The sequence below is a fragment of the Aptenodytes patagonicus genome, chromosome 3 (assembly GCF_965638725.1).
Source record: "Aptenodytes patagonicus chromosome 3, bAptPat1.pri.cur, whole genome shotgun sequence".
Lineage (NCBI taxonomy): Eukaryota > Metazoa > Chordata > Aves > Sphenisciformes > Spheniscidae > Aptenodytes > Aptenodytes patagonicus.
Genome location: NC_134951.1, coordinates 96741885 through 96767112, shown reverse-complemented (window position 1 = coordinate 96767112; position 25228 = coordinate 96741885). Strand labels below are relative to the sequence as shown.

The 25228-nt window shown below is 49.2% G+C and overlaps 1 protein-coding gene across 1 annotated transcript in view; it reads left to right on the top strand.

Annotated features, from left to right (window-relative positions):
• The first annotated feature begins 2592 nt into the window (after positions 1–2592).
• The window catches only part of MDGA1 (MAM domain containing glycosylphosphatidylinositol anchor 1), a 147958-nt gene continuing 125322 nt past the window's right edge, over positions 2593–25228 (top strand). Inside the window, exon 1 of the mRNA XM_076335550.1 lies at positions 2593–2816. Coding sequence (XP_076191665.1) covers positions 2690–2816 — 127 coding nt within the window. The 5' untranslated portion in view covers positions 2593–2689. The remainder of the gene's footprint in view (positions 2817–25228) is intronic.

Genomic DNA, 25228 nt, shown 5'->3' with positions numbered 1-25228 from the left:
CCAGCCGCTCTCTAGGCCACATCTCTCAATAATTTTCTGCTTTTTTTTTTTTTAAATTACATTTTTATCCAGGGAGTGACTTATTCGCACGGCGACTCGTTGCCTGCTGGGGTACGTCTTTCAATCCGCTTTCCCTTCGGGTATAGCACCTCTCGCTAGCTACCGTGGCGAGCGGACATGGACGCAGAGCCGCGGGGCAGGGCCGGGAGCTCTCGGGGGCAGTGCGCAGCAGAGGACCACCACGAGCGGCGTGGGGCCGCCAAGCCCACGCGTGGCCGAGGCGGGAGGTGCACGCAGGGACCAGCCCCGGGGAAGAGGCGGAGGGGACGCGGTGTCGCTAAGGGACGGGGCGCATCAGCCCGCCACCGGGGCCAGCGCCGGGAGAGCGGCGTGCCGGAGCCCGCCTGCTCCCGGGGAGCAGTACGCCCCGCTAAGAGGGGTTTCCACGGCGCTGGCTCCGCTTTACGATCTGGGCTCATTGCCACGATCCCGGGCCAGGCACGCGTGGGCTCGTCGGCTCCGGAGCCCCGCTGGGCGAGCGGGTCTGGGCTCCCCCGAAGCAGCGTTTTATCCCCCTAGCAAAGCAGCTGGAGATAGGGATGGCAAAGCAAGGCTCCGCACCGGCGTTCCCGGGGCGCTGGCGCAGCCCCCCGGTGCCGGTGATGATGCCCCGGGGCGGTCGCGCAGCATCTCCTTCCTCCTCCCGGCCGGAGGTCTCGCCCCGGGCTCTGCGCGGGGGGAACCGCACAGCTTCCCCCGCTCCGGCTTTTATGTATCCGCATCAGCACAGCCCAGGGCCAGCAGTCCCACGGGTACCGCCGACCCCCGCAGCCACGCACCGGGCTGGGGGCCCGCACAGCACCCCCGCCCCACCGGGGCCCCCCGCCCCGCCGCTCCCGAGCAGCATGCACACGGCAGCCCCGCCAACCCGCAACCTACCGGGCGGGCCCCAAAAAACTTTGCTGGCACCAGCCAGCACCGGCACAGGAGACACCCCCCCCTCGGCAACCTGCGCTGCCCCTCACCGCGGCTCCCTGCCCACGCAAGCCAGGAGGCGGCCCCCCACCCCCCAGCCCCCGCCGTCTCTGGGCTTTTCGCATCTCAGGTCCCAGCCGGGAGAAGCCGACCTTGCCGCGAGTGTCCTGAGGATGGAGGGACCCCGGGCTGACGGCTGATCTCTCCGCCCGAAGCAAGCCCCTTTTTTCTCCCCAGCCCTGTGGTGTTGTCTCTAATGGGGCCGGGGCGAGGGGAGGCTCGCAGAATTGGGCAGGGGCAGGGCTCTTCCGAGCACGGCCGCTTTAATTGGCTCCTCTTTTTTTTTTTTTTTTTTAACCGAAGGGGAATGAAATGGTGAAGAGGGGAGGGGAAAAACCTGGAAAGCCAAAGAGGAAGAAAATACGGCGCGCCCGGCAGAACCGCCAGGCAGGGAGGGGTGAGGCGGCACCGGGCCAGCCCGGCCGGCGGGGCGCGGTGCGGTGCCCCCGGACGCCCCGTCGGGGGTCGGCGGAGCGGAGCACCCCGGGGCCGGCTGGGGAGCGGTGACGCTCCCGGCAACTTTTGCAAGAGATTCTGGCGCTTCAGAAAAAAAGCGGTGGGGCAGGGAGCTGCCAAGCGGTTTCCAGCCGGCGTTTGGCAAGAGTAACCCAACTTTCTCCAGCTTCTTGTCCCTCCTCATCGGCTCCCTTCCAGCTGCAGCCCCTGTTAGTTCCCACCAGGAGCTCCGGCAGCCGTCGAGGGAGAGCGACACAGACCTCTCTACAGCTGCGTATCATCTGCGAGGCGGGCGGAGCAGGCAAGCAGCGGAGGCGAAGCACCCGCCCGAGCCCGGCACACAACATCAGGGAAAGTTTTTGAAGGGAGAAGGACCTGGCAGGCTGGGGAGGAGGCGAGGAGAGCCGGGCTGAGCCGCAGGCGGAGTGAGGGTGCGTGGTCTGTCTGCTCCTCGGTTGCTTCTCCCTTCAGGCTGGCTGGGGCGATGCAGTGCAGCTGGGGGAGCTCTTAGGAGCCGCTTTAAAAAAAAAAAAAAAAAAATCCTTCCTGGATTTGATTAATTACAACAATCCCCTCCCCAGAAGATCTGGAAAAGAGAAGAGAGCATCACCTATCCCTCCCTCCGCCTTTCAGCAGCTGGCTCCCACCCTACCCCCCCCTTTTTCTCCACCTCCTTCTCCTTCCCCCCGTTCGCTCCCGGGGCTGCGGCCAGAGTCTCGTCGGGAGGAGGGAGGGCGAGGACTCTCCCAAGTTGGCCCCAGTTGGCAGCACTTCGGGTAGCGCTCGGCGGCTCCCGCCGAACAAAGAAACCCCCTTTCCCGCAGGGGCTGGGGGCAGCGCTGGTCTGGCCCGAGCCCTGCCCCTGCCCGGCGCCGGCCCGGTGCCCCCGGGCTGGCCTTTCCCCGTACCCCGAGCGCGGGCGCGGCTGCCCCTTTTCCTGGAGATCCTCGAGCAACCTGGCGAGGGGAAGCGGGAAGCGGCGCTCCGCTTTCCTGCCCTCCCTGCCTCCTTCCCTCGCTCTCTCCCTCCTTCCCCCCCCCCTTTTTTTTTCTTTTTCTTTTTAAATTTTATCCCCAGGCGGCCCCGGTGTGTGGGGGGGTCTCTTCCTCCGCCCCAGGGGCGCCGGTGCCCGGCGCGGAGCGGGGCGTATGGGGCGGCGTTTCGGGAGGCTTTCGCCTGCTCCTCGCTCCCCCGCCGGATGCTGCCTGGGCTGTTTTGGCTGCTTTTCTTCGCCGGCGATGAAGGCTCTGCCTTGAAGATGGAGATGATCTGGTTTTTATTCCTGTCTCTGGTGCCGGTGTACAGCAGGGGACAAGGGGTTTACGGTAAGAGACGTTGTCGCGGTCGCTGTTTCGGGGGGAGGGGGGGGGGAGGCGAGGGCGCAGACGGCGGCGATGGGATCAAAGTTAAAAAGCACCTGCAGGAGAAAGTAAATGATGCCGGCGAAGCTCGTCGCAGCCTGAGCGGAGAGATTTATGCAGCAATAGGGCTTCCGAGCGCCTGTAGCTACTTCATAATTCCTCGCCGTAACCCCTGGCCGCCTCCGATTTACGAGTCCGCCGAGACGGCACGCAGGGACCGCTGGCGAGGCTGCCGCCGTGCTGGCCGCGCTTGGAGCCGGGAGGAGCGAGAGCTGCCGCGGGGAGCGACCCCCGGCCCCGGCCCTGCCCCCCCGCTCCCCCACCCGCCTCGCGTGGGGACGCCGCGCTGATGCCGGCGTGCGAACCGCGGCGGCGCGGCTCTGGGAGCACCTCCGAGTTGCAGTTTCTTTGGGGCAGGGGGAGGACGGAGGATCCCCCTCCCCGCGCTGCCCTTGCGGGTCTGCTGCCTTGCAGGAGCACCGGCACGGGGAGGCAAAGAGGAGGGCGGCGGCCGCCGCTGCCTCGCCGGGGCTCCGTGCCGCGGTGCCTCCCTCGCTGCCGGGGGCAGCCCGCTCCCCGCCGCCGGCGTGCGGGGCGGTGCTGCCCGGGCTCTGCCCGGCGCGGCGGGGCCGGCTCCCCGCCCTGCCGCGGCTCCCCCCGCACAACCCACGGCGAGCCCCGCCGGGCTCCCTCCCCTCCCGGGGCGGCGAGGGGGTGAGGTGCTTTTGCACCCTAATGGACTTTGCTGCCGATTTTCTTCTTAAGACCGAGGGGATGGGTGGGGGGTGGTCTGTGGCAGAGCTGGTGTCGAGCTGCTTGATTTTTTTTCTCTTCCATTATTATTATTTTTTGTTATTATTTTTGCAGTTACGGTGCTTACTTCCCCTCCTTGTTTGCAGGCAAGGCGGCAAATGGCAAGCTCGGGTGTCCTCCTGAGAGTTCTGGCTCCCGCTGCCCTTCAGCTTCCGAGGGCAGAGAGGAGGGCAGGGGGCAAGAGGCTCGGGATGGCACCCAGCGCCCCCGCTGAGCACAAGCCCTGGGTTGAGAGAACAGCCGGGATTTACTTTAGCTAGCTGCGCAGCCCCCCTTTCCCTCTCCCAGCCCTCTCTTAATTCTTGCTTTACAAGATCTGCATTTCCAATATACTGGGAAAAAATAAATAAAAGCAACCCACAAGACTTGCCTCTCATAACAAGCCAGCTTTATCTTGGCTTACGACTCAGTTGTGCGTTGCTGTAAAGTCCTTCTGGAAGGCATGCCTCTGCCTCTAACAAGCCAAACTCTCTGAGCTCTGAAGAGAGACCCCAGTGAGAGAATCCAGCCCCCCCGCTCCCCCTTTTTTTAACAGCACGCAGCCAGTCTCTTGTGTGAGCTCTGGCAAAGATCAGTTCAGTCTCGCTGACTATGGGTAAGTCTTTGTAGGTCACTTTTTAATGATCTGTTTCTTTAATGGAAACAATTCCGCCTTTCTCCTTGAGGGCTGGGATGTTAATTTGAGTTTGGGTCCGTTTTGTAAAATAGCCATTTTAAATAGAGGGTGTTTAGCTTCCTTTCTTTTTTCTTTCTTCTTCCCAGTATATGTGTTTTCTCCCACTCTGCATGTCCAGAGGAAAACTGCAGGACCCTCTGAAGGCTAGAAAGATGAGGAGTAGGATGAGTTTGTGGTGCAGAAACCTGGTCAGGGCAGGTTATTTAATCCTTTCAAACAAGTAATCTGCTTCTAGCTGAACTTTATTTATTTTGTTTTAGTGTGCTTGCTGCTGAGTAGCTGTCACTTGCCGTAGAATGGCCTTTCTGCTCAGGATCGTAGCAAGAGGGACAGAGCTTAAAACTGGTTTTGTTTAAATGTGCCTTAGAAGCTTGCCTGTTGTATTTTTTCATCCACTTCAGTGAAATTGCATTTGATAGAGTTGCTGCTAAATTAGATCTTCAGAATAACTTACTGGTGTTTTTGTCTTTTTCTCTCAGAGAGAGATTGGAGAAGCTGTGTACAAAAGAAAGCACAGATATAGACATGCAGTAAGATGAAGGCATCCTTTTAAGCCAAAATGGTACACTACTTCTATCTATTCTCTTACTTAACTACACAAAGGAGAAATCCAGTCTCTTCCCTCCTCTCCCCTCCCCTGCCTCTTCAAACTATCTGTTGAGACCGTCAGGAGCCTTAATACGCAGCTGTCTCTGAGTGCAGCCCAGAGCAGTGTCTCGTGGAATCAGCACGCTGCAAACTTCTACGGTGACTAATAGTTTTCATATTGTCTTTCTCAATCCTGCCTTCAGTCCACTACCCTGCGCTGATTTCATGCCTTGTGCAGCCAGCACTGTTTGTTTGGATGCGAGATTGTTGTTATTGATGGCTCAAGCAGAGCTGGATTGACACTGGTATATTTGCAAGGATAGATAAAGCAGGATTAGAAACTAGTCCTACTGCCCCCCTCCACTTCGGCTTGTCCTAAATGTTAGTCTCTCGCCTTAGCTTTAATCTGTACTTGAGCGTTCTGTGTTGTGAATGTCGGTCTCGTGTGGCACTTAATGTAGAAATTATGGGAACTCAAGTGTCATGTTTCAGATCTGTTTTTCTGTTTTTAATATTTATTTATGGAGTTGGGGAGAGGCATCCTTATGGGTCTATAAATATATTTTACTTTAGTAAATCTGCTGAGATTAAATCAGATTAAATGAGATAAAGTATCCATGTGATGTACCCTTTAAATAATACACCCACATGGATGCGAACAAAAGACCTCTGTCTAGGAGAGCGGAGTTGTTGGAGAGGTTTATTGAGATGAATGGTATAAATAAAATGTGTGTAAGGGGGTTTCTGGGAAAGCAGCATTTGCAATGGAGGTACAATCTAATTAGGAGTCAAGGTGCTTTTAGCCTGCTACCTGAAGAGGCTTGTTATATAAATTGGCATTTGTTGTAATGACTGAAGTGTGTCTGAAACCCTCTTCTCATTAGTTGATCCCATCCTTTCAGCCTTGTTTGTTGCAATAAGACAAGGCTGGCCTGATATGGAAGGCAGTTCAGCAGACTGCCAAGAGGCAACTTTTATTAGCCTTTTGTGGTACCCCATTTCCCAAACTGCATGTGCCTTTCAGTCCTGGTGCATTAATGCTGCTGGTCAAGATGGGGAGCAAGCTGTAATAGATCTCTAGTAAATGTCAGAATTTGGGGGAGGGAGGAAGAGATAAGGAGAAAGGGGACTTGCCCTTCCAGGCTTGGAGTTACAAACACTTAAAGACTGTAAATTAGACTGATAGGGGAGAACAGGGAGTGTTTCCAAAGGGAGGAGTATGCTTCTTGCTTCCTAGTCAGCCTTGCAGACTTTGGGACTTGCGTAGCTCTGGTTCAGAGCGTGCACAGGGCTGCTGCTCCGCTTACTCCATGTGCAGTATATAATTAACACTTCTTCCGAGTTGTCTTGCAACTAGCACAGTCCAGCTGATCATCAGCAGCAGCCTTTCAGGCTGAATAAAATAGTGGTATGTTTTGTCCCCCGCCTCTCATAATTCATCTGCAGAAAAGGCGTTTCAGGAATGGTCATCGCAGTGTGTGATGAGGGGCTACAGCAAGGTGATGGAAAGGGAATAAAAGGAAGGGTTAGGCTGGGCAGCAGGGAAAGCTGCCTGGCACCGTGATCAGAGGGGCTGGATGGGCTGCAGTACTTCAGGCGCTTGAAACTGGTGGGGGGTGAAGCACTTGCGGTAGAAGTAGTCCTGCCCTAGCCTTTGAGGTGGGGAAGAAATGACCCAGCAAAGCTCTTTCTTTAAAGAGACACCATCACACTGAATCACCCATGAGATGCCACTATGGGCAGCCAAAAAGTCTAGTGGAAGAATGTTTTCTTGCATCTGTGATGGAGGAGTATCATGGTAAAACACATCCTGGGCTTAGTCCATAAACATCTGTGCTTTTTTATTTAATGTACACATGACATGATTTGTTTCCTGTTCCTTTTACCTGTAAAGTAAAAGCCTCTTTTCCTAGAGTTTTCAGTGCAGGATGCCTCACACCCTCTTGCAGCCTGTTGTGCGCGCCTGTCTTTTGCTGCCAGTTTCTGGGGGCACAGACACACTCTAATATTAACCTTGAGCCTGGTGACCTGCGTCGGTCCCTCTCCCCTGCCTCTGCCTATAGCTGTTTTGCCAGCAGGAACAGGAGTCCAGACGAGGAGCTCTTCAGCTATCTTGCTGTTATCCCAGTGCACCCTGTGCCCTTCAGAAATGGGTGAGCAGATCGCTGGCTAAAGTGGCAGTGGAGCTGGCTCCTGTGAGCCATTTCTTGGCTGATTCTGTTTGGAAAATGCAAGGTATGAGCACCATGGTCCTCCAAACTACATATATATATTTTTATATGTGTGTGTGTGTATATACACACATGTACACAGATCCTTTGTGCTCAGCCATTTCTCCTCGTTGTCCAGCTCTTAAATCTATGGTGGCTTGGGCTGTAGCCTTTTGGTTCCAGGAATGAGTTTTGTAACTGGAGGGCTATAGAAATAGTCTCACCTAAGGACCGGGTTGGTCCAAGATTTGCATAGTTCTTTAGCAGCTCTTTAAGGTCAAGGCATTAAATCTGTCCAGCCCTGTGCTTCAGTGTGCCGTGCTGTTCTCCAGCTGTAGTGTGTCAGATTCACCCTCCTGTGACACCAGAGCCTCTGTTTTTAGGTCAGGTCAGTAGCTTCACACACCAGATAAGCCCTCAATTGGCTTTAATATGCAGAACTAGAAAACTGACATTATCCTCTTGACAGGTTGTTTGCAACTTGCTGGTACAAGTCAAAATATTTCACTATAGGTGTCATCAGAAACCACCATCCTATGCTAATTTTTGTGGGAACATGAAGACAGATGTTGAATAATTTGACATGAGCAGCATAGCTTTTAAAATTATCACCGTGTCAGGTTTGCACTGGATTTTTTTGAAATATATATATGTATTTCAGATGAGCTTAAGAGATAGGGGAGGGAGATATAGTAAGTGGCTCTCAATAAGTGGAAGATGCAGCAGAAGATGGCCTTGGAGGTTCAGTAGTCAAGACAGCAATTCAGCAGTGGCAGTAAGGGATGCTGTGCTGCTGAGGCTGCTGTTCTTATTTTTAAGTAACAAGACAAAGTGACTTCCATGCTGGAAACTCAGAGATCTTGTGACACTTCCTATCAACCAGAAGCCCTACTGTTTTGCCTGTGTTTTGACTAGAGTTGCTGCTATTCTGCTTTCTTGAACAGTGCAGTTTCAGGCTTCCAATCCCTCCCTCCACACATACTGTGCTCTCTTGGTTCATTAAGCATAGTCTACGCTTAAGAGCCTTGCCTGTGTGGCTACGGCTTCTCATGAGGAGGGCAGAGTTGAGGGGTGGGGAAAAATTGCATTCTGCCCAAGGCCAGTGGGCTGGCAAAAGCAATAGAGATACGAATTTCTATTAGTGAAAGACTGCTTGGGGTGGAGGGTGTTTCTTAACTCCGTTTGTGGAAATGTCCTGATCCCCACCTGCAAAAGGTTTCTTTAGCCAGCATAAGGTAGGTCCACAGTCAACTGGTTTGCCTGTGTAGCTCTGGAGAGACGGTTCACTGGTGAAGTTCTCATCAGGGTAGGTGAGATGTTGGTATTTTATGTGCAGAGGGGTTGCTGTGTTGTGTCCTCAGAGGGGGCTGCATTTTGCTGTGGGGAAGATGAGCGTTCAGCTTGTGATGGGCTCCTTCCAGGCAAGAGACAGTGGAAAATGTTGGTTTGTGCTCAGAGATGCTGGAGGTACCTGCATCTGGTAGTACAGTGCGGGTTTCTTTAGGCTATACCTGGTAGCCAGGTAGACTGAAACTATTAAGAAAACTTTGAGACCATTTCTGCTCTCAAGCAGTCAAGGTGAACGCATCAAGTGCCCATGTCCCAGCCACCTTTTGCCAGTCATCAGCTGCTGGTGTTGCACAGGTTTAAATTCAGAAGGGGAAAACGTGCCAATGTCCCCCCCCAGGCTTGTGGAGGAAGGGGGAGGGTTATAGCACTGGCACTGCACAGCCGAATGCAGAACTGGCAGGGCCTCCAGGATCCACCAGAGTGATGTGCTGTGAAAAAGTGGGAGAGGAGAGTGCATGTGTTTTATGTCTCTGTGCCCATGTTTAACTGGTGAGATCTCTACTCTGTTAGGATCCAAAGTACTTGCTTTGAAAAGAAAAAAGCTTTCATCTGCCCTTTATTTGGGGGAAGGGATTGAAGGAACAACAGAGGTTTGCTTTTTATAGCCAAGCACTTGCTCAGTTTTTAAAAGAAGAAATTAAATGTGTGATAACCCATGGAGCTGATGATCAAAAGCACTGCATCAAAGAGCCAGGAAAGGGAGATCCCGGGCATCAGCTGATCTTGGCTCAACAAAAGTTAAGTCAGAGAAGGGCTGTTACCAACAGGTTAGCTGGGACAGGACTTGTTGGGAGGCAGAGCGTTTTCAAGCCCTGTGTCAGGTGTTTCTTGGACAGAAGGCTTTGACTCCCTGCTTGTTTTCCTGACTTCTGCCCAGGTGCAACAGGCCGGCTGCAGGCGACTCCTGCTTTCCCTCCCGCCCAAGGGAAATGGGAACGAAGCTGGCCCTCCTTCACCGTCCTGCCTGCGGGCTCCTCTCCAGCTGTGGCTGGGGAGCACATCTGGGCGGGGGGGGGGGGGCACATCTGGGCGGGGGGGCCGTGCCGCTCCGCCGCTGCCCGGCAGAGGGAGGCGTTGCACCGCCCCTTCCCCCGGGGGGGTGCCCGGGGGTGCGCCCCTTTCCCCGGCGGCGGGGGGCGCGGTGTGTGTCTGCCGGGACTCGCTCAGGGCAAACCCCGTGGAAACCGAAACGCCGCTTTGGGCGGCGCTTTTCCGCCCGTCTCCCGGCGGAACGGGGGCGCGGCGCTGCCGGACACGCGTGGGGCGGGTCGGCGGCGCGTCCCCGGGGTGGCGGGCTGGCCGGCCTCGGCTCGGCAGCGTCGGCTGAGCGCCGAGTAACGCCCGGAGGCAGCTCCTCCTCTCCGTTGCCGCCTTGGTGGACTTGGAGGAACCCCCGCCTGTCCATCTTCCCCGCGTCTTCCCGAGGGTGGGAGCGAGGCCGAAGTCGGCGGGAGTGGGCGCCCGGGATTGAGCTGCTGCTGCTGCCAGGTTTTTGGTGCTGGCTGCATGCTGCTTTGCATCTCTCTCTGGTTTGTTTTAGGCTCCGAAGCTCTGTCACATTGTACCCAAGCAGTTCGTGATCCTTTTTTTTAATTCACCCCACCCCCGCCTTGGTAATACTCTCGTGGAATGGGAAAGTGCTATTTATTCTTTCCTTCCAGGAGCATCTTGTTATCCGTTTCCCATAAAAGATCATACAATAAAGTGAGTGCAGGCCTCTTAAATCCTTAATTAGCTTTTCAACCATAGTCTCCATTTCTTTCTCCTTCACATATCTGTGTGGTTGTGGTTTTTTGGGATTATTGTTTTTGTTCGTTTGGGGGTTTGTTTGTTTGGTTTTGGTTCTCAGAAAGAGAAGGTAGGATTAAAGGAGTTAAAGGAATCTGAACAGATATGAGGGAAAAGGGATCCTCATGCATGGCCTTGCTCTGGCAGGAGGTGAAAAGAAGACAGCAAGGTGGCGGCTGGCTATCAGGGCCTCTAAAGTGTTCGGGTGAGGGCATTAGTGCTGCGATATATCTCCTTGGCTCCGTGAGGCAGCAGAGCTGAGGGTGCCACAGCAGAGGTACTTTGATTGATGGTAGTGCTTTGGAAAACATGACTTCGGGGCCCTAGCTTAGTGCAACATTGTCTTCTGAGCGTTGTGGCTGCCTACAGGGAGCTCTTTGCACCAGTGCATTGGCCGTGCTGAATCCCAGGTCAGCTTCTGACCTGGGCTATATAAAGGTATTAGTAATACCTTTAGTTTTAATGCCCAAATACTCTGGTCCATGGTTGGCGAAGGGAGATGCCTGAAGTTAACCAGGGAACTAGAGAGAGAGACAGCTGAATATAAATGCTTAGTTCTTTTAAATTTTCTACTTGTTCTTCTAGACTAGGCAATATGGTTACTCCAGTGTGTGCTTGTGTGACTGTATTCTCAAAATCTACAGAGAGCTTTATGGTCTAGTAACGTTTAAACTCTTCTGAGAAGGATGCTCCCTTTGTATGCTTCTGTGAAGCACTCTGTGTTCTTAGTATCGTGCTGGTAATGAACAGCAGCGTAGACGCAGCTATGTATTTCAGTGGTTGCAAATAAGGCAGGACAGCCCGTTGGGGACAGCCGTGGTGCTGGAGTGGCCTGGTGATTTGGAGTCACCAGCACTGCTCTGTGAGCCGGTAACAGCTCTGTGCTGGGCTGCAGACGTCCAGGGAGAGGGTGCAGCAAGGCGGCGAGCAAGAATCTCAAGCAGCTTTTGTCAATCTGGCCAGCCTCTTGCTTTCTTGTTGCTCCTTTCACTCGTGCTGCAAATCGCTCGTGGACGTGGTGTTGGCTGTTGTCCCTTTGCTTTAGCTTTCGTAGGGGAGATATCACTGATGTAACTAAAAATCCATCCGGCTGTGACGTGCTGGCTTGTGGTTTCTCTCCGCTGTGAGCTGTAGTGTACGACAAATGGTGTGCAGATACTTTTGCTGGGTTCGTGTAGATGTAAATGATGGCAGGGTGAGGATAGCAATTGACAAAGGTGCCGTAAGAACAGCAGTTTCTAAAGACAAATTAGCAAATGTCACCTAAAGAAGAACTGACATAATGTTGAAAGCTAAAGTCAAGCTGTGAGAAAGGCTTTAGGATGTCTGCAGGTGGACGTTTAATACAAGAGTAGCTGCTTGCTGTTGCTGCTCCTGTTTCAGAAGGAAATGGTCCTTCACTAATTGGCATAAAGTGTTTTAAAATAAATGTGGATGGGAATCTTGTGCATCTCTTGTTTTTCCTTTTTATTTCATCACAAAGGCACACAAAGATGGGATTTAGACAGATGTTTGAGAAATGTGGCAAAATGGCTTTTGCTCACAAATGCCATTTCACCTTCTGGTGCTTGTTGCATGCCTTGCACGGTGGAAAAAGGCATTTGTAGAATTAGAGTGAAGAATGACTGTCTCTCGCTAAGTTAAATAAATGGATTATTCTGACTCAGATCATCCCTCAAAATAGTGAAAGTGTGAGAAATTGAGGCTGGCAAAAGTAACCTGAGCAGCAAGAGCCAGCTGGAGATGGGAGACTAAACTTGCCTGCCAGTCAAGTGAATCCAGCTGGGGTGTTAAGAAAACTTAACTGGTGTGGGGTTTTTCTACTGTAGTTGTTAGACCCTGAAAATCCCTCTCAGAGTGCACAAGTAGGATTTCTTGTGGGTTTATGTGTTTCCCATGACTGTAACACCTATGAACTTCCACCTTTACAATGCTTCTGTTGCCTACAGTCATTCCGTTCTGCATGTGGGGAAATGAGATGGAGATTAAGTGATTTGCCCATGGCAGAATGGAGAATCGAACATCAGCAAAGTTTTAACCATACTTTTCTCTCTGGTAAAGTGCAGCTGGTATTAAGTGCAATCCCTGTGGCTGGTAGATCCAAGGTAAATACATCCTCGATAAGAAGGAATAAGCCATTGAAAACAGGTTCTGATCCAGTTTTCTCAGAATCAAGGATTCTGGATGCCAGAGCAGAGCACAGCTTTTGAAGAAGCAAAAGGAAAGTCTGAATATTCCAACATGTTTGTTATTCTAAGTATGTGCTAAGCCATATTCTTATTTTTCTTACAACTATGAAGATAGGAAGAAGAAATCTCTAGTGTTTGTTTCCCAAATGCTAACGAAGGCCGAAAGGAATTAATGTCAGTGATTTTTGGTTGGTTGATTTTTTTTTTTTTTTGGAAAGAGATTTTTAAAGCAATTAAAATTCACAAGTATGTGTTTGAGAAGGAGTTTGTCTTGATCAGTCATCATATAATTGCTGAATAAGAAGACCCCCTTATCTCTGGAAATTGGAACTCAGAAGTGGGCAGTGGTGTTAGCTGCGTGTTGGGCAGATCCCCATTTTAAGGTGTAGTGAAAGATGGCACCTTGCTATTCCCTGTACCTCTACAAATAAGGAATACTTGGGAACTGGATAAGAATACAGGAGCTTTCCAGTGCTATGAGACAGTTGGATTAGGGGAATGTTTTTGCAAACAAATTGACTTAAAGTGCACGTACACTATGCCTATGCAAAAGTAGAACTGTAACTTGTGGGTGCGCTCTTGAGCTAGCTTTAAATTAGCTGTTTTGGTTATTGATCACAGTACAGCTGTAACAGCGTGGAACTCAGCCTGGCCTGTGCTCCAACCATTTATGCAACGTCCTGAGTGGGCTTTGCGGTGTGTGCTGAGTCCCCTGCACCTGGGATCACCTGGCAGTGACATACTGCACTTGGCTCCGTGATAAGTAAGTTGTGGGGCACCTACACCAGGTTCATGTTTCCTTTTGGATTGCAGTGCAAACAAGTATACTCAACTCCTGGCTGTGCAACCAGGTAGTGATCCTACAAACCCAACTACCTGGTTTATTGTGGGGTGCAGTTTGAAGCTTGACAGCTGCAGCAGCTTAGCTACCGCAATCCAGTAGCTGCTAACTCCAGCAGTACAAATGCTGGGGTTGTTCTTGCTCTGTGGTATCTTGCAAGCAATGCAGGAATGCAAGCTGGCTTAACGCAGCTTGCTGATGTGAGAGAGAGCCTCTAGACAACAGGTCTAGAATTAATCTTTAATTTTGAAAAGCTATTCCTGAATAACTCCTTGCATAGTCAAGCCCTGCATTTAGCTGTGATTAAGTTTCTAAATTGTTTTTCAAAATGGGATAGTCAAGCTCCTGAACCACGTAGCTGCATCTGAAGATGTTACCCATAGAAACTAAGCTTCAGCTTTGGTTAAAATAGCACAGTATTAGTTTGTTTTCTGGCTGGTCAAATGATAAGCAGCTCAAGACTTTCATCCTTATTCCAGCAGAAAAATGCAATCGACAGTAGAGAATGACTGTTTACTATGATGTGCATGATTAATACCATAAATCTTTCATGTTGGGATGTTGGGTGAAAGGCATGAATATCACCACAGCAAATTGAAAGGAGCAGTTTGTTACATATTCATGGTTGGTAATCAGGCTTGAAACTCTATGTAAAAGGAGAAATTAGGCAAAGTGAACGGTAGTTGTCGAAACTAGAAATGACTGGCATTTGCTAAGCCTTGGCAAAGATGCCATGCTGATTTTTGCAGATCACAATGAGCATATGTACCTACTTGTGGCTGATGGTTATTCCAAGTGGCCAGCAGTAGTGTGTGTGCTATTTGACAAACAGTTCTGCTTCTCAGATTATTATGGAGACATTTCAAAGTATGTTTGCAGCATATGGCTTGCTTAAGGAGATTGGTTTAGATAAGAGACATTCGGTAGAACACAGTAGATCAGCTGCTTATCACTCAGCTTCAGATGGGTCAGCAGGGCATTTTGTACAGACACTTAAAAGAGCAGTAAATAAAATTGAGGAGTGAACGCTGCATCACGGCGTCGCAAACTTTCTTTCCTTGAGTCGTGGTCAGCATGCTGGAAAGCTCCACCAGAATTAATTCTTAATAAACAGTTTTTAATTTAAGAATTGCATTTGATTGTCTCAAAGCAAGACTAGAGGAAGTAGTAAGCGAGGACGGTGGGGGAAGGAAACCACCGTATGAGCTTTTTGCTTGCTAGGCCTAAGTAAAAGCTTCGCAGAAGGAGGAAGCAGGGGAAGGTGCTAAAAAGTACTAGGATCTGTGATATGCTTGGTGAGGTAGACAGGGAAATGAGAAAATGTGTCTAGCTATTGCTAGATTTAAAAAAAGAAGAGAGAGAAAAGAAATGGATGCTGTTGATGGTGTGTAAATTCTAGGAGTGAGAATATTTCTCCCTTTCATTGGCCTCATGATAATACCCGTGACATTGTTGCTGTTGAAAATGAGGGATTGGAAGAGCAAGTGAGAACTGCTGTCCCTGCCAGGCGGAACCCTTGCCTGAACAGGGTTATACGTCTCCCAGAGGGCCATAGCTGTAATTCCGGGGTCACGTAAAAGGGGGCTAGTCTTAGCACCCCCGTTGCAAGAAACAGGAGGATTTAATGTAGCTTTTGCATATGTACTCCTATACACTTTTTTTAAGGTCCTGGATGCTCTGTGAGCGTTGCCGTTGCCTGTGGGGAAACGGCTGTGGGTAACACTGGGGCTGGAGCCCAAACCCTAGGGTGGCGTAGGGTGGGTGATAGCTTGTAATTAAGTGGCTCATTTGCTGAACTGACTCTTCTGATTTTTCCTGTATTTTATTTCTCCCTTTTTGTCGTATCCAGTTAAAGTCATTGCAATTATTTTTCGAGGCATATTTGGCTGATTGGAATTTTGTTGATATAAGGGCTTACTTCTTGCATGTGCTTTGTTACACCTGCTCCCCTTGCTGACGCAGGCGACTTCTTACTCATTAGCCCAGAAGGAAGCGATGCAGCTACGAGGGCGTGAGTAGGCAGTCATGCCTGTGATCCACCAGCAAAAGCTGGTGGCCGGACTCTGACTCCAGCCTCTGCTACTGTCTGGGCTGGAAGGAATGGTTGTGTTTCTTCAGATCCTCTGCAAAAACAGAAGTTAGAAGCAGGGTGGGGGGAAATCTTAGAGGATTCGCTTTCCTGGCTACAACTTTTGGCTCGGCTTGTGCTACTCATGTAGATAGCATTTGAATTCTAAGGCAAGGGAGTTAAATCCAGATGAGCTGTTGCTCTGGTGAAAATGTTGGCCTGAAATGCTGCATGTAATGGCTTGGATCCTGTTGCTGTCAGTCTTTCTTTATGACTTTTTTTTTTTAAAGACTTCAGTGTAAGCCAAATACATTTTTAAAAAAAAAAAAAAAAGCCCTAAAACAAACCATGAAAACAAGGCCAGGTCTGTTAGTTTCTCCTGGACTACTTCTTGTGAGTGGAAGGTGGTGCCATTTGTCAGCCTTGGACAGGTGTTTTGAAGATGAAGCTCGTGATTTCAGGGAGGCGTTTCCGTCTGGATGTGAAGGGAGGGCATAGATAGGCAACTTCCCTTTTTGTGGTATCCTGTCTTAGTAGTTTACAGGTTTTCATGGACATCTGTTGTTTGTTTGTTTTTCCCCCCCATCACCATTAAATTTTGACTCGAGACTTCTTTAGTTTTGTGGCCGTTTCCATGTCGATGCATTGGTGAGCATCTTTTCATTGATGGCTGGTTGCTGTGGTCACTGAGCTGCTGCCACTCTCTCAGGCAGCCCCTGAGCTGCCTTCGGCAAGCTGCTGTTGGAGAACCCGACGGCAGATCTGTCATCAAAGCACAGAAAATCCTCGAGTGTGAACCTGCTTCATAAAGCAATAGGATGCTTGCTTTGTACAACCGGAGTGTAGTGCCTCTGGACTCGGGCTAGCTAGGTAACATGCTACCACAGAGGCCAAGCTCTGTAGTCAGGGCTTTCTGGATCTATTCCCTGAGATGGTGGCTTCTGCAGGGGGATTCCTCATTTCTCTGGGCTTAAAAAGTGTCTGGGTGCTTTGGTTTTAAACCCCACTACTCTGGAGGACTTAGATTATGATTCTGACTATTTCAGAATGGGATAATTCTTATACTTGAACTATATCTCAACTCTCATCAAGTCATGCCTCTGCTTTTATGGGTCAGTCTGGAATAATGGGAAGACCAACCTTCCCTACCCCAAAAGTTTTTGACTGTTTTTTCTGGTATGTGATACTAGTTGAGTATCCACTCCTAGCGATGGCAGGCCTGTTGCTCTCGTGACTTGCTGTCTCAAAGTGAATTGGAGGTAGCTGGCAAGAGTTGTTCGGTGTTTTCTTTTCCCATCCTTTGCTTTCCTGCAGGATTGTTGTATTGGGATAAGAGGAATTTTTCTTTTCTGCTCCTTAATTGCATTACACTGGTTGAAATCTTTTCTCCATGCCTTTGTCACCTACATTTGTTCCCTAACTTTTCTGGTGGCCTTAAAAAGTACAGCTAGAAGGAAGGGTCATAAATAGATCAGGATCTCACTTGGCTTTAGAGATAAGGGCCTGGTGGTGGGGAGTCTTTGTTCCATTGTCCCCACTGTCTTCCCCTCTGCCTTCTCTTTTTCCTCGGTTCCTGTTGTTTCACCTTCAGAATCCTTACTGAATTCACTTTGCTTAAAATAATATTTGTTTGAACAATAAAAGCTGTATTAAAGGGACACATTATCACTTAGTTTAAATACACATATTGGCTTTCCGAGAGAGGGCTTTGCAAAGAAAGTCTAACTGTATGCTTTTGCACATAAAATGAGTATGCAAACAAAATCATGCAAGAGGTCTGCAACTGAAGAAAGCCCTTTTCCCCTGCTTCCCCGCATGCAAATATCCAAATACAACGGCAGTTCCTACCACTGAAGCGGCAGCAAGGGAAAACCAAATGGCATTGAAATGCTGCCAGTGATACCTTTATAATGAGTTATAGCACCGAAGGCAAACAGCAGCTGGAAGCTTGGTTTGATCTTTTTGTATGAATAAGATTAAGTAGCAGGCATGGTGCTGGTGAGGGGTATTTTCCTGACCCTCTTCCACAAAGCTTTTGAACACTTCTGGAGAAGAGTGGTGTATCTTCAGCACCTGCTGAAGGAATGGTGACCGGAGAGCTCGGCACAGCAGACTGCTTTACCTGTGTCCCTTTCCCTTACTGGGGTATCGGTCTACCTTGTGATGTTCGTGTGTGTGGCTTGATCAGCTGTGCTTGTAACTGGTCTCCATTTGGGAGGGTTGATATTTGCAGCTTGACTCTTTATTTTAATCTGAATGATTGACTTTTAATGAGTTAGATACAGGCTGGTAGCACATGGCAGCTGAGTGAGGGGAGGGGAGCTGCCCTTGCAACCAAGGGACGTTCCCTGAGGTAGCACCTTGCATGACAACTCTGTCCTTCTCCACCTCCTGGGTTTATGGCTAGTTTGTGGTGGCTCATGTACTCCAGGGCTGGTTCTCTGTGTGGGAGGCATAAGGGTCTGAGAAGCGCTGTAGGTTCTCACCCTGCCTCTGCTGCTTCAGCCTTTATTTTCCAAATGCCTTGTACGCTGTGGAAGCTGTGTGCGTGCATAGAGGCCTCCAAAGTTGCTGTGAATCTAGGCTCTTTCTGTCAAATGTAGCCAGATTATATTTGTTACTCCTGGAGAAATATCTGAGAAGGACCCAGGCATAATGCGTTTCGATTGCCCTGCTAACTGCTCCAGAGCAGATGGACTCTTCCACTGTGTCCATCTCTCTCCTTTCCTTCCTGTTAATATTTCTGTAATTATTCATACACATTTGACATTAAATGTGTCATCTCACTGGGGTGAGAACCTAGCCTGGTGGTCATCAGGGAGCTGGGAGTTTGGGTTCAAGGGTCAGCTCCTGGGTGTCTTGGGGACTCTGGGTGAGACCAGATGTAAACTGAGGCAGGGCTGCAGTCTTCCAGGGCTGCTTCTGTAGTCCCACTAACAAACTCTGCTCTTGCATTTACTCTGCTGGTGTGAACTGTCATCACTGCTTCCATTTTAGAGCAAGAACAAGAGAGCAAACTTACTTTCAGCTGTTTTGCTTTTCCTGTCAGGTAGCTTTTCAGATTTGGGAATTTTCTCCCTCGCTCTGCTTTCCTTCCTATTTAGAGACATCTTGCCAGCCTCACCCTCTTTTTTGGCCAACTAAGTGTGTAGATTTACACTCATTAATTCAGTCCATGATATTCTTAACACAGGCATTATTGATGTTTTTGCCTTTGTATTTATTAGCTCTTTCTTGGGCAGATACATTCCCAGATTACTTGTCCATCTTCTCATCACCCTCCAGGAAGAAGTGCTGGCTCTAGGTTTGTCAGTGCTTGAGTGCCTCTGGGGTTGGTGTGTCTCCTGGAGCACTGCCCTTCCTGGTGGGGGGTCAGCTGGGCCAGGGTACCTGTCAGCCCAGTGCTGACACTGAAATGAAGCCAAAACTCAACTTGTCCGTGTTCCAGGACAGAACAACCTCTGGACACTAAACTTCCCAGGGTGGAGAGAGGAAGCTGTCTCCTCGTGATACTTACGTGCTCATCATGTGCATTGCCGCTGGATCAGTGTTTTGTTGTTTCTCAGGTAACTCATGAGTAATAAGTGTAAAACTGCAGTACTTCTGCAGCTTCTGGGGATGGCTAGGTTGAACAGAGTTAAGTGCAGTCCTTTTTTACTGAAGAAAAGAATTTCATGAAGCCTTCATCTACTTAAATTGTAGTGACTTTTCTTTCCTTCCTTCTGGTTTCTCAGGAGTGTGACTCTTCCCCTTTTGTAGCTGCTCTATTCATCCTCTCCAGTATTTGGTGGCTGTCCCCCAGGAGCATGCATGCCCACAGACGGCAGCAGCGAGGTGCCTTAGGTGAGCAGTACGGTTGTAAGCACTACAGCAAAGGCATCATTCATCCATTTGGGGAAAACTGCTTTTGTCTCTCTGATAATCTGCTAGATTCCCCTGGAATCCCTGCCTGGGGAAAGCTGTGACATTTTGCATTGTTTTGGGAGTTCTGTGGCCACCTTCCCAGAAGCTCTTTCTGGGTTTTATGGCCCTCAAGGGGAGAAACAGTACAGTAACTTCATAATGGTGAAAATCAACACTGTAAACGGAGGGGAGAGGGAAATCCATGTTTGTATTTAAAGGCAAAAGAAACCCTACGGTTCTGTTTCCTTGGGACTGAGCTTGCATCTAATCTGTGGCATCTTTCCATTCCTCGTACCTGTTTCTGGGAGACAGTAAGGCCCACAGATTTAAACCTGCACCAAAGTAATTGTAATTGAGGATTTAATCTGAATCTCAGTAAAATTCCTACTGCCTGGACTGCAGTCTGGTTTAGAGGCCCTAAACCATAAAAACCCTCGTTCATCTCTGTCAACATCTGCAATAATGGAACAAATCTTAAAAAAAAAAAAACAAAAAAAACAAAAAAAAAAAAAAAACAAAGGAAAAAACCAACCCAAAACAAATAAAACCCCAAACAAACAAAAGAAAAATACATTATTAATAAGTCTAATGTCTATGACAGTCCTCCTTGGTGGTTTTGGTATTTTACCTTGCTTCTACATCTCCAAATTGAGATCTGTTAGCTTAAGTCAAGGGGGATGGTTGTGGTGTGTATTTTTAAGGTGGTATGGCGTCTCTTCCCCACTGGAGGAGGCAAGGGCACAAAGCAAACCCTCTTGTCTGGGTGGTGCTAATCTAGCATGTTCTTGCCTTAGTTACTTCATGGAATAATTGAGGTTGGAAGGGACCTCTGGAAGTCATCTGGTCCAGGCCTCTGCTCAAAGCAGGGCTAGCTTGATGTTAGAGCCAACTTTGAAGTTAAGGCAGGTTGTTAAGGACCTCATCCAGTTGAATTTTGAGCATCTCCAAGGATGGAAGGTCCACAAGCTCTCTGGACCCCTCTACTGGTGTTTGACTACCTTCACGGTGAAATAATTTTTGTCTGTGTGGCCAATGGGAATTTCCTGTGTTGCATCTGGTAGCTTTTGCCCTTCTTTTCACCATGCACCACCGAGGAGAGTCTGACTCTGTGTCCATCTTCCCTCTCCCCTGCTCCCTCCTAATTAGGTAATAGCAATAAGTTCTCCCTTGTCTCTTTTTTTTCTTTAAGGCTTGGGGGAAAACAAACAACCAAAACAATAAACAAAACCACCTAAACTTTTCTCAGCCTTTCTTCATGCACAGTATGTTCCAGCTGCCTGACCCTTTTGGTGGTCCCCCACAGGACTTGATTCAGTATGTAAATGTTGCTTTCTGAAGAAAATGTCTTTCTTGGTTTCTTCCAATGAGATGGTCCTTGCTACAAGGTGTTTATGGAAAGGATTGCTTTATGGTCTATCCTTCTCTTCAAAGTTCTTTGATTAAACACTGCTGTAAATAGCACACTCCTGGCATAGCCTGCCACAGACAAGCAGGGAAACTGAAGATGCACTGGTAGACATTTGTACATTTTTTTCCATTATGTGTGGCATAATCTCTGGTAACAATTACACTTAATATTCTTTTGTGAGCATAACATAAAGATTAAACGAACGTGGGTTAGAGATAGTGGAAAAGGGTAATAAACCCATTGACCACATGCCACAGGGAGTAAAATCTGTGTGTGATACGTATATGTATACACATGTGTATGTGTGTGCATATGTAATACATATGTATTACATGCATACGAATGCATTTTGCAGGATCTCTCTTGGGATACCCGGTCAGTTTGCTTGATTAGAAAGCAGGGAGATGCCCTGTGCTGTGCACCGTGTCAAGAGAAGATGGTCGTGTTCCTGGTGTGTAGTAGTAAATGACTGGGTAGGAAGAAAGATGTGCAGGTTGTCAGGGAAGCTTTGTAAAGGGGATGTCAGGTCCCACTCATCCTGTTTAGTTCGAAGCTACTTGCGGTGTGCTAATGTGACAGGGGGACCGCATCTCACGTTGAATGCCCTGGGGTTTCTTTATACTTGGAGTTCTCCATAGGTGCCCGGTTGATGGCTTTGCTTCACAGTGTGACGTGCTGGAGCAGGAAGCTGAAGATTGAGTTTTGCTTTCTCTTTTCATTTGACACAATTGTAGGTGGCATGGAGAGTGGGATGCTGGGGTAGGAAGTAGAAGGAATTATTTTACTCCCTCTGAATTATATCTGGGCAACGTGCCCTATCTGAACAGTTGGTTTGGTAGCTTTTTCTTTTAATGGGCTTAGTAGCTGTGTTCTTTTTTTCTCTCTCCCCCTTTTGTAGGGCCATTTCTAGATTAAAATGAAATAGGCTTTAAACTAGCAAGAAGGGATTGGGAAGTTGGGAAGGTCCATGTGTTCAGCTGCCAGAAACACAGCACTGAATTGCTGTGAAAGGCATCAACTTTGCTCGTTCCCTTGCTGGTGAAGTCTTTCAAAGAACGGGGATGACTTCTAGTGTCTGTCTCACCCTCTGTGCATCTGAAATCTAGCCCAGTTGTAGTTTCACATCTCCATTGCTACCAGTATCAAATGAAAGGACTGAGCTGCCTTTTTTTTAATTCCCAATGTTGAAACCTCGCTGCTGACCTCTTGGGTTTTCTGAGAGGGAGCGTGCAGCCAGTCTGCACTCCTGCTTTGCAGATTTTTTTGTATTGTTTGCATATGGCTTTTTTTGAGGGGGGGTGTATGTGAAAATCTCGCTGTTGCTTCCAAGCCATCTCCTCTGAGGGAGTGGCAGTGCTGCAGTTTCACTAGGAAATGCATGTAAACATTTTTCAAAAGGCATTACATCTTCCTGCACGTACTTTATTATATTCCCACAAATCTGACTAGATTTAATAGATAGGTAACCAGGGAGCAAGGATGGGGGAAGCGTGCTAGAGTGGGAAGGAGGGAAAACGGAGTGAAATAAACACAAACCTGCTGTAATTCAAAACAAGGCAAAATCAGATTGTGTGCTTTGGCTAATTTTCTTATTCAGGTATTGATCCAATGGCTGCTCCAGAGTCTATTAGCAGTCAGCCAGTGAAAATATTTCCCATCGGGGGCTCTGACCTGAGACGGGGGTGAATCTATAGCAATTTGTTCAAACAGAGGAAAGCTTTTTCCCCTGATTTGTATTCCAATTTGCACAGTGTACAGAGGGGGGGCCCCATCGTGGGGGTTTGCGGAGGGTGGTGCTTCTCAAGTGGGAATCAAGCTTGAGCCAGGTAACTGGCTGAAAAAAAAGCCTGATTAAACTCTGAGCTGGGCACCCTTCATCTGTCTCTCTGGGTTATCTGGGCACTGCAGCAGGCTCGTGTATCCAAGGGGAGCGAGGCAGCCCTTTGCATCCCCTTGGCAGGGAGGAGGCACAGACCTGCCATGTCAAAGCTGCCCTAGGGAGGAGAGGAGGTCCCTTTCCTAGGAGGACTTGTGCCATTAGGGCATATGCATTTGCACATGTATACTCCCCTATATCCTATTGAATTTTCATGCTGAGGTATAAGGTACCACCCTGGCAGCAGTCCTGGAGTCTGATGTCCTCTTTACTGCAGTTGAGTCCACTTATATCTGCCTGCCCTGAGGGGCAAGGCTTGCAGGAGAGGGTTGAACCACTTCCCTCCCCGCAGCCTTTTAAAAAGCTGGGGAGAGAGGGCAAAGGTGGTCTCTGTCTCCTGCCTACACCTTCCCTCCATGTGCTGCCAGTACTGGCTGAGGAACAGGTTTCCTTTGAGAATGGCTGGCTGGCGCTCTCCACCGGTGGGCTTCAGCGTGGACCAACTGGGCTCGCAACTGATTTGGCCCTGATTGTTCCTGCTGGAAGGGGCCAGTGTGGGTGCTGTTTCTTGAATTAAGAGCCTGCTACAGGAGATGCTGGATCCCAGTGCTTTCTTGGGGTCTGCCAGAAGTCGCCTGGTAACAACAAGCTTCCACCCAAAGCTGTGCTGAGGCTGCTGTAAGGATGTGGAGCTCCCCTTCTCACTCCTCCCAGTTGGCTGCCTGTTAAATTATTGCTTCAGGAGTAATCCAGATGAGGAAACAGTCTCAGCATCCCTTAAATCCAGTTCCTACAGCTATCAAGAACCACCAGAAGTCTGAATAATAGTGAAAAAACTGACAAGGTTAGCAAGGCTCATGGTTTCCAGTGTCTGTTGGGTCACCAGCAGGTCTGATGCCAACTGCTTCCTGCTGGTCCCCATGCCAGCCTTGAGACCTCCAGGTTTGGGGTTTAGCCTGTCTATCTTGGTAATGAGGCAGTTGTAAAGTCATGGTTGGAGAGATGGGGGGGTGATTTGGAAAGCCTTTGTTTATGCATACGAGCATGCACTCTGCCTCTGAGAAGACCAGAAAAGTCAGCGTTGTGTCTTGAAATAAATCATCTTGAAATACGTAAAAACTGGAGAAGACCTCTAAACTTCAGCTGACCAAGCTCCTGACCCTTAAGTCTGTATTGGGCTTCCACATTAACCAGTGACACCATGCTGCCTGTTTTCCATTACTTGCCCAAATATGGGAGTCTAAGGTGGAAAAACCCTTTTAGTAAAGAGGGGAGGAGAGGAAAACCTTCCATTGTATAAAAGCAAAGGGTAAGTGTAGGGGGGAATAATAGGATGGGTTTATTCTCCTTATGCTGTTTTTAGCTTTTAAAATTGGCTGGAATTCTCCTCAGGCTTGTTACACTTGCTTTAATTTAGTGATGGTCACAGAAACATTTATAGGGATGGAGGGGGTAGGAAGGCAGAAATAAATAAGCATCTTAAATCTTAAATCTGTGCAATTTTTAAACCACAAGTTTATTTTTGACTTGGCCATAACTTTCAGGGAACTAGCCTTGGTCCCGGGGAGAGCAGTAACTCCAGCTTTGAGAAAGAGTGGGGAAAGTCTGAGACTTTTAAAGCAGTCAAGCAGAGGTCCCTGCAGACGATGGCATGAGGGGAGCGTGTATGAGGATGATGACAGCAGCGTTTTGTAATATTTAGGAGAGTATTTAGCAGTATCGGGGCTGTGGGGTGTGCTGTTGCTGCTTTTATAGTGAGCAGAGGGCTTGTTAGGGTGCTGGAGGGAGGGCTGGCGGAGGGCAGGCTCCTCTGCCCAGCTGGCAAGGGTGCCAGCTGCTGCAAGAGGGCTGCCAGCCACATTCCCAAGAGAAGGAGAGCCCTGTTCCTCCAGCTTATAGCATGGCTTCTGGACAACAGGCAGAGCAAGTGCTGTTCCAGGCTTCCTGGCAAAGCAGGCTAGCAGGGGACAATTAAAATCCAAGGTGCCACTTGCTTGACATGCACCAGTGATTGGCTCCATCAGGTGCAGGATTTTAAGCCTTTCAGGCCAGCTGATTGGTCCAATCCCTGCCCTAAGTGTGACAAGTTCCCAGGGCTTTAGCAGAAAGAAGAATGAATCATGAAACAGAGTTGTCAAGCTGCGGGTCCTTGGCGTTGCTTTGGATATGTTGCCCTTTCATTTCACTGTCTCCCTCTTCCTGAGCTGTGGCACAGGCCGTAGGAGGGAGCTGAACTGTTTCTGTTGTCTTTAACGTTTTGCCTGTCCTCTGCAGTGTTGGTTCCTGCAGCAAAGGAAGCCAGCTACTGTGCTGGGGAGATGGAGCTAAGCTGGTATTGAGTTGTGTGCTTGCTCCCGTGGGGGATGCTGTGCACAGCACCAAGCAGCAACCTGGGGTAAGACCACACAGGAAGGTTGTCAGGGGCTGCTTTGCCTTGGTTGTAGGGAGGAAATGCTGTGAGTGACTCTTCCCCCGCTCAGGGAAGCAGGGATAGGGAGGGATGTGTAGTATTCACAAGTTATCGTAAGGACTGAGGCAAGCTGTTTCCTCCAATTGACGTTTAAAGTTTTGTAGCATATATTGTGGAGTATGGCTTGGAAATGGCTACTGGGGAAAGTATATGAGGTATTTATAGAAACCTAGTGTGTCCCTGGGATGCACAGCAG